At 40.4% G+C, this 12,249-nt stretch overlaps 1 protein-coding gene across 3 annotated transcripts in view; it reads left to right on the top strand.

Annotated features, from left to right (window-relative positions):
* The window catches only part of LOC123871230 (tau-tubulin kinase homolog Asator), a 68,826-nt gene that overhangs the window by 16,471 nt on the left and 40,106 nt on the right, over positions 1-12,249 (top strand). For all 3 annotated transcript variants that reach the window (XM_045914909.1, XM_045914908.1, XM_045914907.1), the window contains exon 2: positions 7,027-7,308. In XM_045914909.1, coding sequence (XP_045770865.1) covers positions 7,306-7,308 — 3 coding nt within the window. In that variant the 5' untranslated portion in view covers positions 7,027-7,305. The remainder of the gene's footprint in view (positions 1-7,026; positions 7,309-12,249) is intronic.

The following is a 12,249-nucleotide window of genomic DNA, read 5'->3' as shown; positions in this document are numbered from 1 at the left end:
CTGCCCTTCTGGCTCATCCAGATTCATCTGCCCCTCTTGCTATCGTTACGGATGCGTCTGATTCCGCTATCGGGTCGGTTCTCCAGCAACAAGTTCAAGGGCATTGGCAGCCGCTCGGTTTTTTCTCGCGGAAGTTAACGCCAGCTCAGAGTAAGTACAGCGCGTACGATCGTGAGCTGTTGGCGATTTACGAGTCGGTTAAATACTTTCGTTATATGGTCGAATCAAAACCTTTTTACATACTTACCGATCATAAACCGATAGTCTCTGCATTTAAAAAACCCTTGGATTCGTGTTCTCCGCGGCAATTTCGATATCTTGATTTCATATCGCAGTTTTCTACGGATGTTCGGTATATCGCCGGAGAAGACAACGTAGTCGCGGACGCGCTATCAAGGGCGGAGGCTATTGCACCGGTAGATGAACTATTAAACGCGTTAGCTAATTCACAAGCTACAGATTCCGAATTAAGGGAATTATTACGAAACGGTTCGTCTCTTAAATTAGAAAAAGTACATTACGGATCTGTAAAATTATTTTGTGACGTTTCTGGTACTAAGCAACGCCCTTATATAACACCAGAGTTTAGAAAGATAGTTTTTGATAACCTTCATAGGTTAAGCCACCCTAGCGCCAGGACCATTATTAAATTGGTGACTGAGCGATACGTGTGGCCAGGTATTAGGAAAGATTGCCGCAACTGGGCACGCTCCTGTATCGCCTGTCAAAAATCTAAAGTTTCGCGTCACGTACATACCCCAGTTAGCGATTTCAAACTTCCGTCTAGCCGTTTTTCTCACGTCCACATAGACTTAGTAGGTCCTCTCCCTGTTTCTGACGGGTACAGGTACTGTTTCACCGCGGTCGATAGATTCACGCGATGGCCTGAAGCAGTACCACTTCATGATATAACAGCGGAGAGTGTTGCTAAAGCCTTTATTTCCTCATGGATATCCCGTTACGGGTGTCCATTAAAGGTAACAACGGATAGGGGAAAGCAATTTGAGTCGCATCTCTTCAGCAAATTGTCAGCAAGGATCGGTTCCCAACACCTTAAAACGACTGCGTACCATCCGGCTGCCAATGGACAATTTAAAGCAGCATTAATGTGTCACGCGAATGATAGTTGGACCGAACAACTTCCACTCGTTCTATTAGGAATTCGCAGTGCATGGAAGGACGATCTTTCAGCGTCCAGTGCCGAGCTTGTTTATGGAGAGCCACTCAGGCTACCCGGCGATCTATTCGAGCCATCTGCTGACAAACAGACTGACTACACCGATTTTCTTGACAGGTTCCGTCTTCATATGAAGAAGTTACAACCTACTCCAATTGCTCGCCATGGTTCGAGCAAAGTTTTCGTTTTTAAAGACTTGTCAACGGTTTCGCATGTCTTTTTACGACAGGATTTTGTCAGAAGATCGTTGCAACCTCCATACGCCGGCCCATTTAGGGTGGTGGAACGGAATGATAAGTTTTTCAAGATCGACGTAGCAGGCAAAATAGTTACCGTTTCGATAGACAGGTTGAAGCCAGCCTATATCCTAACGGATAAACCAGGTAGCGTTACTCCAACAGCTGCTGTTCTACCTGCGAGGGATTCTATCGCGGTCCCTCCTTCAGAGCGACCACCTGCAGGTCAAACTACCTCTCGCTCTGGTCGCCGAGTTAGGTTCCCGGATTTTTATCGACCCTAAAGGTCTCCGGGGGGGCTGATGTGGCGACCGACCACTGTAGGTTGGTTAGACCGCGTTTTGGTCGTCGTGCAACTGTTTGTTGTGTGACGACGGTAAATCGCGGCGGGCAAATTCCAAGAATGCCACCTGCATGTTGCAGCTGCGAGCGCACCTGCTAAACACACCTGCGCGCAGCCGGTAAGAACCGGTATTTACTGGCTTTTGCGTAAACAAGTACGGTGGACGGGGAAAGACTATAAAAAGGCTTTCCCCAGATTCCCAGTGTTCAGTGCGTTTCATCAGTCTACTTTGACACTCGTTGCGTCCCCTTCGTGGACGACTCGCGATAATGAATAGAACGCATTCTGTTCCATGTAAATAATTAGTTAGCATTGTAAATACAACTTTAGTGTAAATTTTCTTATTGTGTATTATATAATGTGGGTACAATAAACCAGTGTACATAACTTTGGGTGTATCATTTAACACCAGCGGAGTCATATATATATACCCACAGAGGCATCAAAATAAATATTGTTTTAAAATAAAAACACAAAAGATCATCAAACTTTGAGTGGCTCTGCTTCAACGTATATGTTACCACGATTTTGGATCCACGCCAAACATCGAATGTGTCTAGCAGGGCGCCCTTTGCATGACAATCAATGCATTGTGACATCTATTTCAAATCAGATAGAGATTGTTATTGCACGACAGAAGTGCAAGGCGAAGTAAAAGTTTACAATTTTTACGTCGCGTCGGTTCGCACTTAGCAAAATATTCTCATAAATAATTCTGATAAAGAATATGAAACTAGATTTTAACATTTGCTTGCTTTCTCAAAAGCGAAAGTATAAAATAATTAGGCCATAGACCGGCACGCTGGCCCAATGTGGATTGACAGACTTTACCACCTTTGAGAACATTATGGATAGCTCTCAGGCATGCAGGTTTCCTTACGATGTTTTCCTTCACCGTCAAAGCAAGTGTTATTCCACCAGAACGCTAAATCGCTTAGCAACACGTCTTTGCCGGTAGGATGGTAACTAGCCACGGTTAAAGCCTCCCAGACCACAAATTTAGAAATTATAAAATTCCAACCCCTGCCGCGAATCGAATCCGGGACCTCCCCCACTAATAAGACTACAGCGCTTACCATTGCACCAGGAAGGGCGTCAAACTATCTACGTGTTCCGGTGTTTCGTGCATACATGCTCTGCATAGAAGGCTGTCGGGGATACCTAGAATGAGGAGAAAGTGAACTTGTCCAAGATCTATAATTAAAGTAGAAGAAGAGTGAAGTTGCTTTGTAGTTGACGAATTAAAGATCAATACCCTCGTAAGAGTTTGCGTAAATCCATGAACAATGTAATGTCATCTAAAAATAGTACCGACTGCTTGGCGCAGCGTAAAAACTTTACGATTTCGGAGTAGCAGAGCAGTATACAACACCTACCTACCAAACATAGCTTAGGTAAAACTGTTATCTTTGTTCGCTGTGCGGGGGCATCTCTGTATGTGCAAGTGTTACAGAATTGCGAAAAAAAATCGCATGATTTTTATTCGCTGTGCGGGCTAGCTCTAAAGCACCGCAGAGAGTTGAAAGTTGAGATATCGATAGTTCTTTTTGTGGTGTTCTAACTTCTAGACTTTACAATGCTCATAGGAGTTCATGTAGTATTCGGAGGAGGCGTTTAAACGGATACCACCTTATCCGTCCTCCTGATTGCACCTTACGTCGCGGAAATAAAATTCATGATTCGTCCTGGATGCATGGATACCTCCTTGAATTCCAGGCTAAGCCACGCACTTTCAAACTGTGTGCAACCAGTTTTCACCTGCTATGCCCCATTCAAAGCTACAATATAGAGTTATTCAAGGGTCGAATAAACAAGGTCCTCAAATGCTTCAGTATTTAGCTATGCTTACATATATGTATATTGTATATCTAATATCTTGATGAAGAGAGCTGTGCTTAGAGTTTCTCTACGTCATGAAACCAGAAATGAGAAGATCTGTAGGAGAAACAGAGTAAACGGCATAGATCAACGGGTTGCGAAGCTGAATTGGCAATAGCCAGGGCACATAGTTGCAAAAACCGATATACGTTAGGCTTCCAAGGTGCTAGAATGGCGACCTCGCAACGGATCTCTAGATGGACAGATGAAATCAAACAAGCCGCTGGATTCAGGCGGCGCAAGACCATATGGTCTTGATGACTCGTGGAAACCTTACAAGTGAAGTGCGGACGTCTATCGCTTGATAATGATGATGGTATCTTGATTGCAATGTTTAGTCTGGTACGTTGGACTGTTTCAAAGCCTATTTATAAAAATTCTAATTTCTTGGCGAATTTGCGCAAATATAAATAATCGTGAATGTCGAGCAAACGATTATGTGAACTGTGAAATTATTACACAATCTCTCGCTATTTCCTGAATCAATTCAATAGCTAAATAGAACTGGGGTTTTAGTAGAAATTTCTGATTTGAAAGCTACTCAGTACATCGGTGACTTAGTACATATAGTTCGCGACAGTTCGACATGGCAATCGAGGTGGGGACGCGGTGCGGGATAGCGCGGGTATCGTGCGGGTGTACGGGGAGTCCCCCCCGCTTTATACCCTAGTTGCCATGTCGACCTGTCGCGAACTTAGGTAGGTATTAGGCTTAGGACACGAGCTTAGTATGCGAGCTTCTATGAAATGTATGAAATACTGGCACGTGACACCACAATGATTTGACATGCTTTTTAGTTTAGTTTAATCGCTAATTTAAATATTTTTAAACTAACAAAAGACGTGGATTTTACGTATTTTGGAAGACCTCTCTTATATTTAATAATTTCTAAGAAAAAAAATATTTTTGACATAGGCAAATACCGTATCACAGAAAACGCTATTTTACATTGAAAGGGTAACGAACGTCCTCAAAAGATTTGTTTAATAGTATTGTTTTGGCAACACACAGACAAGTCTTGGATTAAAATTGATCACGAAGTCTAAAGATCAAAGGATGACAAGATAATATTATTTGATATATTTTATTAAATTGGTACTCTAAATCATATAAGTGTTCTAAAATGTAAACAATAAACTTAATAGGCTAGTATTTTAAGTTTATACTCTAAATAGTTTTATGAATACAATGAACTGACATGGAATGAGGGTAAAGCTGCCTATCCACCAACGATGCGAAGCGCCCAGCAAGGGATGTGTGGAACCCACCTTTATTAACCCCCGATCCAAAAAGAGGTGTGTTATAAGTCTGACGTGTGTATCTGTATTCTGTATATCTGTGTATCTGTCTGTGGCATCGTAGCTTCTAAACTAATGAATCGATTTTAATTTAGTTTTTTTTTTGTTTGAAAGGTGGCTTGATTGAGAGTGTTCTTAGCTATATAATCCAAGAAAATCGGTTCAGCCGTTTGAAAGTTATCAGCTCTTTTCTAGTTACTGTAACCTTCACTTGTCGGGGGTGTTATAAATTTTTAATTTACACTTGTAGAATGAGGTGTTTAACGTTGTATTGTTAGTAATGTACTTACTGCAAATTTTATGATTTGAAAAGAGCAACTGCTGATTTTCTTGCTGGCTTTTCTCAGTAGAATTCCGAACCAGCGATGGTAGAGTCAGAGTTAGAAGTAGCATAAAATACACCTGTTGTCCTACAACATAAATAAGTAAGTTTTGTGGGCTCTTCTCAGACTTGGGCGCGTTTGGAACACTCGTAGCTTTAGTTTTAAGTTTACGTAATAATTATTTATCACCACTATATCGTCTTATAAATCTAACGATTCTGACTATCAAAAGGTGTAAAATAAGTACCTACCTACTTTGAATTAATGATTTTGATTTTGATTTCATCAAGCCCCTATAATAATCCTGAACGGACGGCCATCCACAGTCAAACATGAGCCAAATTTGAACGCGAGGGCTCTGTCTCAAAATGTGAGCATCGGCATCGCATCTCTACGTCAGAGACAGATAATAAACTAAACGATTAACGCATACGACACATTCTATTACAAAGAGTTTCACAACAGGATCACCAAAAATCGGTCAAGCGCGTGCTGGGCCACACGCAATGAAGGATTCTGTAGTCATCCGTCACAATATACGGACATAGAGTAAGAGTAGGTACCTAGCTGTTTTACCAACTAACAACTGTGTCAAAGTAATTTTCAATGTTTATTCATGTACAAGTAGGTACATTTTATAAATTGGTGGACTATTACAGCTTTCTAACTAAGTATAAAGCCTACTTAGCCGATAGTCTCCTTTTTGGCTTGCGCCTGGCAGCAACTATTTAGCAAACTATTTATAATTCACAAACGGATCCCTGAATCGAAAAAGGCTTTCACATACCCGCAATTTTTTGAAAGACTCCAACGATATCACCACCACGCACCATGAGAAAGGTGAAAAAAAATCGTCCCCACTTTACGTATTGGAGAGGTACCCTAAAAAATGCCAAAATACAGCTTTCCGATACTAATAGTCTCTAAGCCAAGCCACGGACTGACGGACATGTTGAAACTATTAGGGTTCCATGTTGACTACGGAATCCTAAAATCCCGGGCGATTCTGCTGAGCCACCATGATCTGCGAGGAGACCCAAATATACCTGCCCTACTTCCATTGATACCATCACGTTTGACATGCTTCAGTGTATCGCTTTATGTGACTCATCGTTGCTAGCCCTGACCCCTATTTGCCAAGCTTTGATACGCGTTCGCGACCAACACATTTTTAGAGTTCCGTACCCAGGGTACGAACGGGACCCTATTACCATAGTATAAGGAGAGACATAGTACTCCGACGCCTTTGATCTCGTAGTAAATGACAACCACAATGACTCTACCATGACCTCTACCTTATATGTCCGAATTACTGACTGTCATGACTGGTATACACTACTCTGAATTCTTTTTAAAATCACCATTTCAAAATATAACTTATTAGTACTATAAAAGCTTAAACTGGTTTTTTGGTCTGTTGGTTTGTCATTCAGTCATGAAGCAACGGAACAACGGATCGGTATAGGTATCTTGAATGACTGCAAAGAACACTCCTTCGCCACTCCTACCAAAAACAAGTAGCAATAGATAGAAACTCGATGGTTGCTCATCCAAAAATTCCGACTAAAGCTCAAAAAAGCTCCAGTCTGAGCTTTGTCTGAAGTAACATAATTTTACAATTTGATTGCTTATGTCCACTGACCTCTACTAATACAAGATAGTAGTAGTACACTGGATTTGCCATTGCCGATCCTAAATATTTCCAAGTAACTATCTAAGTACCGATACACATGAAATAAACCAATTTAACTGTGTTTTATTTTTGTTACAGGTGTGAAAATCGTCAAAGTGGTTACACGTACAGTTAATCAAAATAAAGATTTCGATTTCAAACCTACTAATAAATAAAATAAAAAAACTACTAAGAATAACTACCCAGCAGTGGTAAAACGAAAATGTGATTTTTCTTGTGTATCTACATAATCGGGGGTAGTTTTGAAAACTGTATTAAAGTAGGGGAAAAAGAGATAGAGATAGTGGCTGAAGAAAAGAAAGAGATGTCGCTAGTTGCACCGAGACATGTCCAGCTGGATTGGGGCCACGCTATACCATGGTGAGTTGCTTCATATGATGTTAAGCCTTCTATATAAGTTCTAGCACCTATATATAGCGTACTGAGTACATATAAAGTAGACCTATTCATCATCAGGAGCCCTGATAGCCTAGTGGTTAAGACAATCGGGAGATCAGGGATCGATCCCGTCCAACTACTAAACTACTACCGCTGTTAGGTATTTTACTTCTAATTTTTAAAAATGACTTTCTCTACATTTTGTTAGTTGGTATGTGGATAATAGATAGGTAACAGTTATAGGCTATAGGTATCCAGATGATGATGATACCCAGGATTTTATAATTTTATTTACCTATTTGTTTCGATTTTTAAGCAGGTATGTATGTAGTCAAAATGTTGGCTTAATTGAACAAAAAATAAAATTACCAAGAGAAATTATTTAAAAGAAAAGTAGTGAAAATCTACTATTCCGGTCGTTGCCCTCAGCAACGAACTTCACGCCGCAATGAAAAAACCCGTCCCGTCAGCTGAGCGACCGCAGCGCACTTCACTACGTCAAAACGACCTGTCATGGCATCGCGATCGATGTCTGATCCGTGCTAAAATCACGAGAAAAACGCGAAAAATATGTCGCGCGATGCGTTAAAACACGTTACACGCGTAGCGAGACAGTTTATGGACTCAAAACAATAAAAAACAACCCGACAGTTCGCTAGTAAAGTGTATTTTCAGTGACTTTTCAGTGTATCTAAATTTATTCGGACCGACCCATCTCGATTTTCTGGGTGAGTACTGCATTTTACCCACGCATTTGAGTAATGAGCGTAATTTTTAGACAATCGTGGGTAAATAAACGATTTTATTCTTGTGCATTTCATTAGGAAAAATCGCTGCGAATTGTTAAAAATCGATTATATGTGGGTGGGATAGCACAAAATATATCTCTCTCATTTCCCTATAACCCGACCGCTTTGAAAAGTGACGTAACACTGGTGTTACTGCATAGCGTCATAGTGCAGATTGTTTAGTCGGATTGCTATTGTTATCTCTTTTTGGCAAATTTCCGATAATTTTCAATTTTCTTTTATGACATTTATAATAAAAATACAACCCTTTTCGGTAGGGAAATATTTATGTTTAAATTAACCAATTTAAACTTTACGTTATTGTTTTCTAAATAATTTTATATAGGTTCTTAAATAAATAGCAAAAGTAGATCAATACTTTTTATTTTCTCTCACATTCAAGATTACTTAATTATGTTACCTTATTTTTATGAATAAGCACCAAGTTCTTAACTTAATTTATAAAAAAGATTTTTTTATTTATAAAAAAGATTTTTTTAAATTAAGTATTAGGGTGTTTTACTGTCAAAAATATAAAATTTTAAATGAATTACTTACCTAAGCAGATACTTTTCTTTCTTTTCTTTTTAAGTTCTTTTTAACCTCCGACCCAAAAAGAGGGGTGTTATAAGTTTGACGTGTGTATCTGTGTATCTATGTGTCTGTGTATCTGTGTATCTGTCTGTGGCACCGTAGCGCCTAAACTAATGAACCGATTTTAATTTAGTTTTTTTTGTTTGAAAGGTGGCTTGATCGAGAGTGTTCTTAGCTATAATTCAAGAAAATCGGTTCAGCCGTTTGAAAGTTATCAGCTCTTTTCTAGTTACTGTAACCTTCACTTGTCGGGGGTGTTATAAATTTTTAATTTACACTTGTTTGGTACTTAGGTTCTTCTTTGCTAACTTCATTCACTTCTCGGTTTTTTTACTTGCTGACCTGGTTTCTCTTATGTGGTTTAAAGTATTCATAGGTGACAGACATAGAATATGGAAAGTACAGTACACAACAGACGTGGTACAGAAACCTCTGAGAAACTACTATTGTTGAATACTTTAATGAAACCTCTTTGGTACTAGACTCTTTCAAATAGTCCTGGCAGAATTAACTACATATTTATGTAGTTCTTTTCAAAAATAACCAAGTGTGAGTCAGACTTGTGCACTGAGGGCTTCACACCTCAAAATCTAAATATATAAAAGGACAAGCTGAATGAAGGATCTAACAATGCACAGCTCAAACCACTGGACGGATCAGGCTATTTGGCATGCAAATAGCTATTATGACGTAGACATCCGCTAAGAAAGTATTTATGAAAATTCAACCTCCAAGGGGGTAAAATAGGGGTTTGAAATTTGTGTAGTCCGTGCAAATGAAGTCGCGGGCAAACATATAATCAAAATTTATTTATTTCATGTTGGACAACACTAGTGTCTCCTATGCTATGTCTGTGACTCTGCCACTGGTTCAGAATGAAGATTCTACTGAGAAGAGCCGGCAAGAAACTTAGCTGTTGCTCTTTTCAAATTTTAAAAAGTTACAATTTACAGCTTGTGAGATGCAACCCGACAGACAGACGGACAGTGGAATCTTAGTAATAGGCTCCCGTTGGTACCTTTTGGGTATGAAACCCTGAAAATTGTTTTTTTTTTTTTCTGAGCTCCAAACATAATAGTAGGTTGGCATAGCGATGGGTTGAGAGGGTAGTGATGATGATGATGAGTAAAAAATTGTAGATTGGAATTTGTCAACCATGTCAGCTATCAACTTTTTTAGGGTTCCATACCTCAAAAGGAAAAACGGAACCCTTATTATAGGATCACTTTGATGTCTGTCTATCTGTATACTTCTCGTTGATCTAGAATCATGTTTGGCAGGTAGGTAGGCCTTATAGCACAAGTAAAGGAAAAATCCGAAAACCGTGAATTTGTGGTTATATCACACAAAAAAAAATGTGGTCAGGAAAAATTAACTTACAGAGTTCTTCATTTAAGTCGTAGGTATATCTTGTATACTGGTACGGAACCTTTCGGAACCCTTCGTGTGCGAGTGGGACTCGCACGTGACCGGTTTTTTGAATAGCAAGCAAACGAACAGGCCGGTCCACCTGATGTTAAGTGACAACCGATTTGCCGACAAATTGGCTGTCAACCTAAGTTGGTATAATGTAAGCATGTCTGTAGATTGCCTAAGATCACAAAGAGCGTGGGCGGTTATTGTCAGTGGCGAACAGAGTAGATAATTTGCTATCCGATGGCAAACTCAGCCACTGCATGCTACATTAAACCTTTTAGTCACAAAATTTTGAGAAGCATCCATTTAGTTGATCTACATTTTGTAAATTATTCTACTCCATGGCCCTCCCTAATCCAGTGTCTAATAATAATAAATAATAATGCTGAATGATAGCCACCAAGCTCATTTGACATTTATTTTTGACTAGTTGACGTCCGCGACTTCGACCCCATATTCAAAAGTCGTCATTTTATTCAAAAAATTTATTTGCTAATTAATTTTTAAATAGGTACCTACCTATCAAAAATCGTGGAACCGGCAGGATTCGAACCTGCATCTCCCTGGGCTGACGTTCCGTCCGCCTCGGATTGGCCGACTTCACTCACCTTTGATGACCAGGAATGCAAGTTTCCTTGCGATGCTTTCCTTTACTATGATATTTAATTAATGATAATGCACATAACACCAAAAAATTAAAGGTGCGTGCCCGGGATCGAACCCCCAACCTCCCAATTAGAAGGCGGACGTCTTAACCACTGGGCTACCACGGCTTCCTTGAGTTGTTTCTACCAAATTGTATTTACTGATCTAACCACATGGTGATTTTCTTTTGATTAAGTATTGTATACAGAACCCCGATCCTTCCGCATAATTTAAACAAGTAAAATACCTGCGCATCACGCGACAATATAGTTAAATAAGAATAGATTTGATCGATAGCGAGCCTGTTCGTTAATAAAATTAACATACCCTGAGGATACAAGCACCTGTAACCGATATTGATTTTCTCCCTAGGATAAGCTTGAAGAAGATATTTTATTCTGGTTAATGCCACACTTCGCTGAAGTTCTATTTAACACAACGTACCTACCTACCTACCTACCTGTTAGTACGCGAAAGGTTGAGATGGCAATGGGGTTATGAGGCGGAGGGGGGGGGGGGGGGGGGGGGGGGGCGCACACCCGCACGCGCACGTCACCCGTGCTATCCAGCACCGGGTTAGCGCGGGGGCTGTGTGGGTGTGTTGGAAGTCCCCCCTCGTTTTACCCCAATAGCCATCTCTACTTGTCGCGTCCTATATTACCTAAGTCACTTTTTGGCGATTTCGACAACTTCGATCGTTTAGAGAATCCACTGACAGACGGACTGACGCAGTCGGATCTAGGGCGTAAGCTACCATACATATAGTTCTGACTACTTCGGAACATATTTTTACGGATTCGGATCAGATGAGTGCGTAACCGCCCTTAAGATTCGTATTTGACGTATTTTAACAAATACGAATTAAAACGAATACGAATTGAATACGAATGAGTGCACAAACGCCCTTAGTCAGCGTGGTGTAGGGCGCCCTCCGGCACGATGGGTTTAAAGTACAAAGACAAGCATACAATGTAACTATGATCTAGCAACAGTGAAGAAATAAACCCTTCTAATAAAAGCCAGCTGACCTTTGATCGTATAAATCGGCCAAGTGCGGGTCTGAATCGCACACGAAGGGTTCCGTACCATCGTACCTACAAGATTATGTTTTTGACGACCTCCCTGGCGCAGTGGTGAACGCTGTGGTCTTATAAGTGGGACGCCCCGGATTCGATTCCCGGGGGTGGAATTGGGAATTTATGATTCCTTAATTGTCTTAGGTCTGGTCTAGTGGTAGGCTTCGGTCGTGGCTAGTTTCTACCTACCGGCAAAGCTTTGCCGCCAAGCGATTATAGCGTTCCGATACGTTGCAATGTAGATTCCAGTAAGGGCTCAATAAAAAATTTCCATACCCCTTCCAAGTTAACCCGCTTCCATTTTAGACTGCTATGCTGCACTCACTTGTGGCGGTTGCCGCACTCGCAAGCAGATGGCTCATTCCATAATTTATTTTATTTTATTTTATTTATTAGGACTAACA

The sequence above is a fragment of the Maniola jurtina genome, chromosome 13 (genome assembly GCF_905333055.1).
Source record: "Maniola jurtina chromosome 13, ilManJurt1.1, whole genome shotgun sequence".
Classification (NCBI taxonomy): Eukaryota; Metazoa; Arthropoda; class Insecta; order Lepidoptera; family Nymphalidae; genus Maniola; species Maniola jurtina.
The sequence above is the reverse complement of the archived record's forward strand: the minus strand, read 5'-3'. Positions and strand labels throughout refer to the sequence as shown.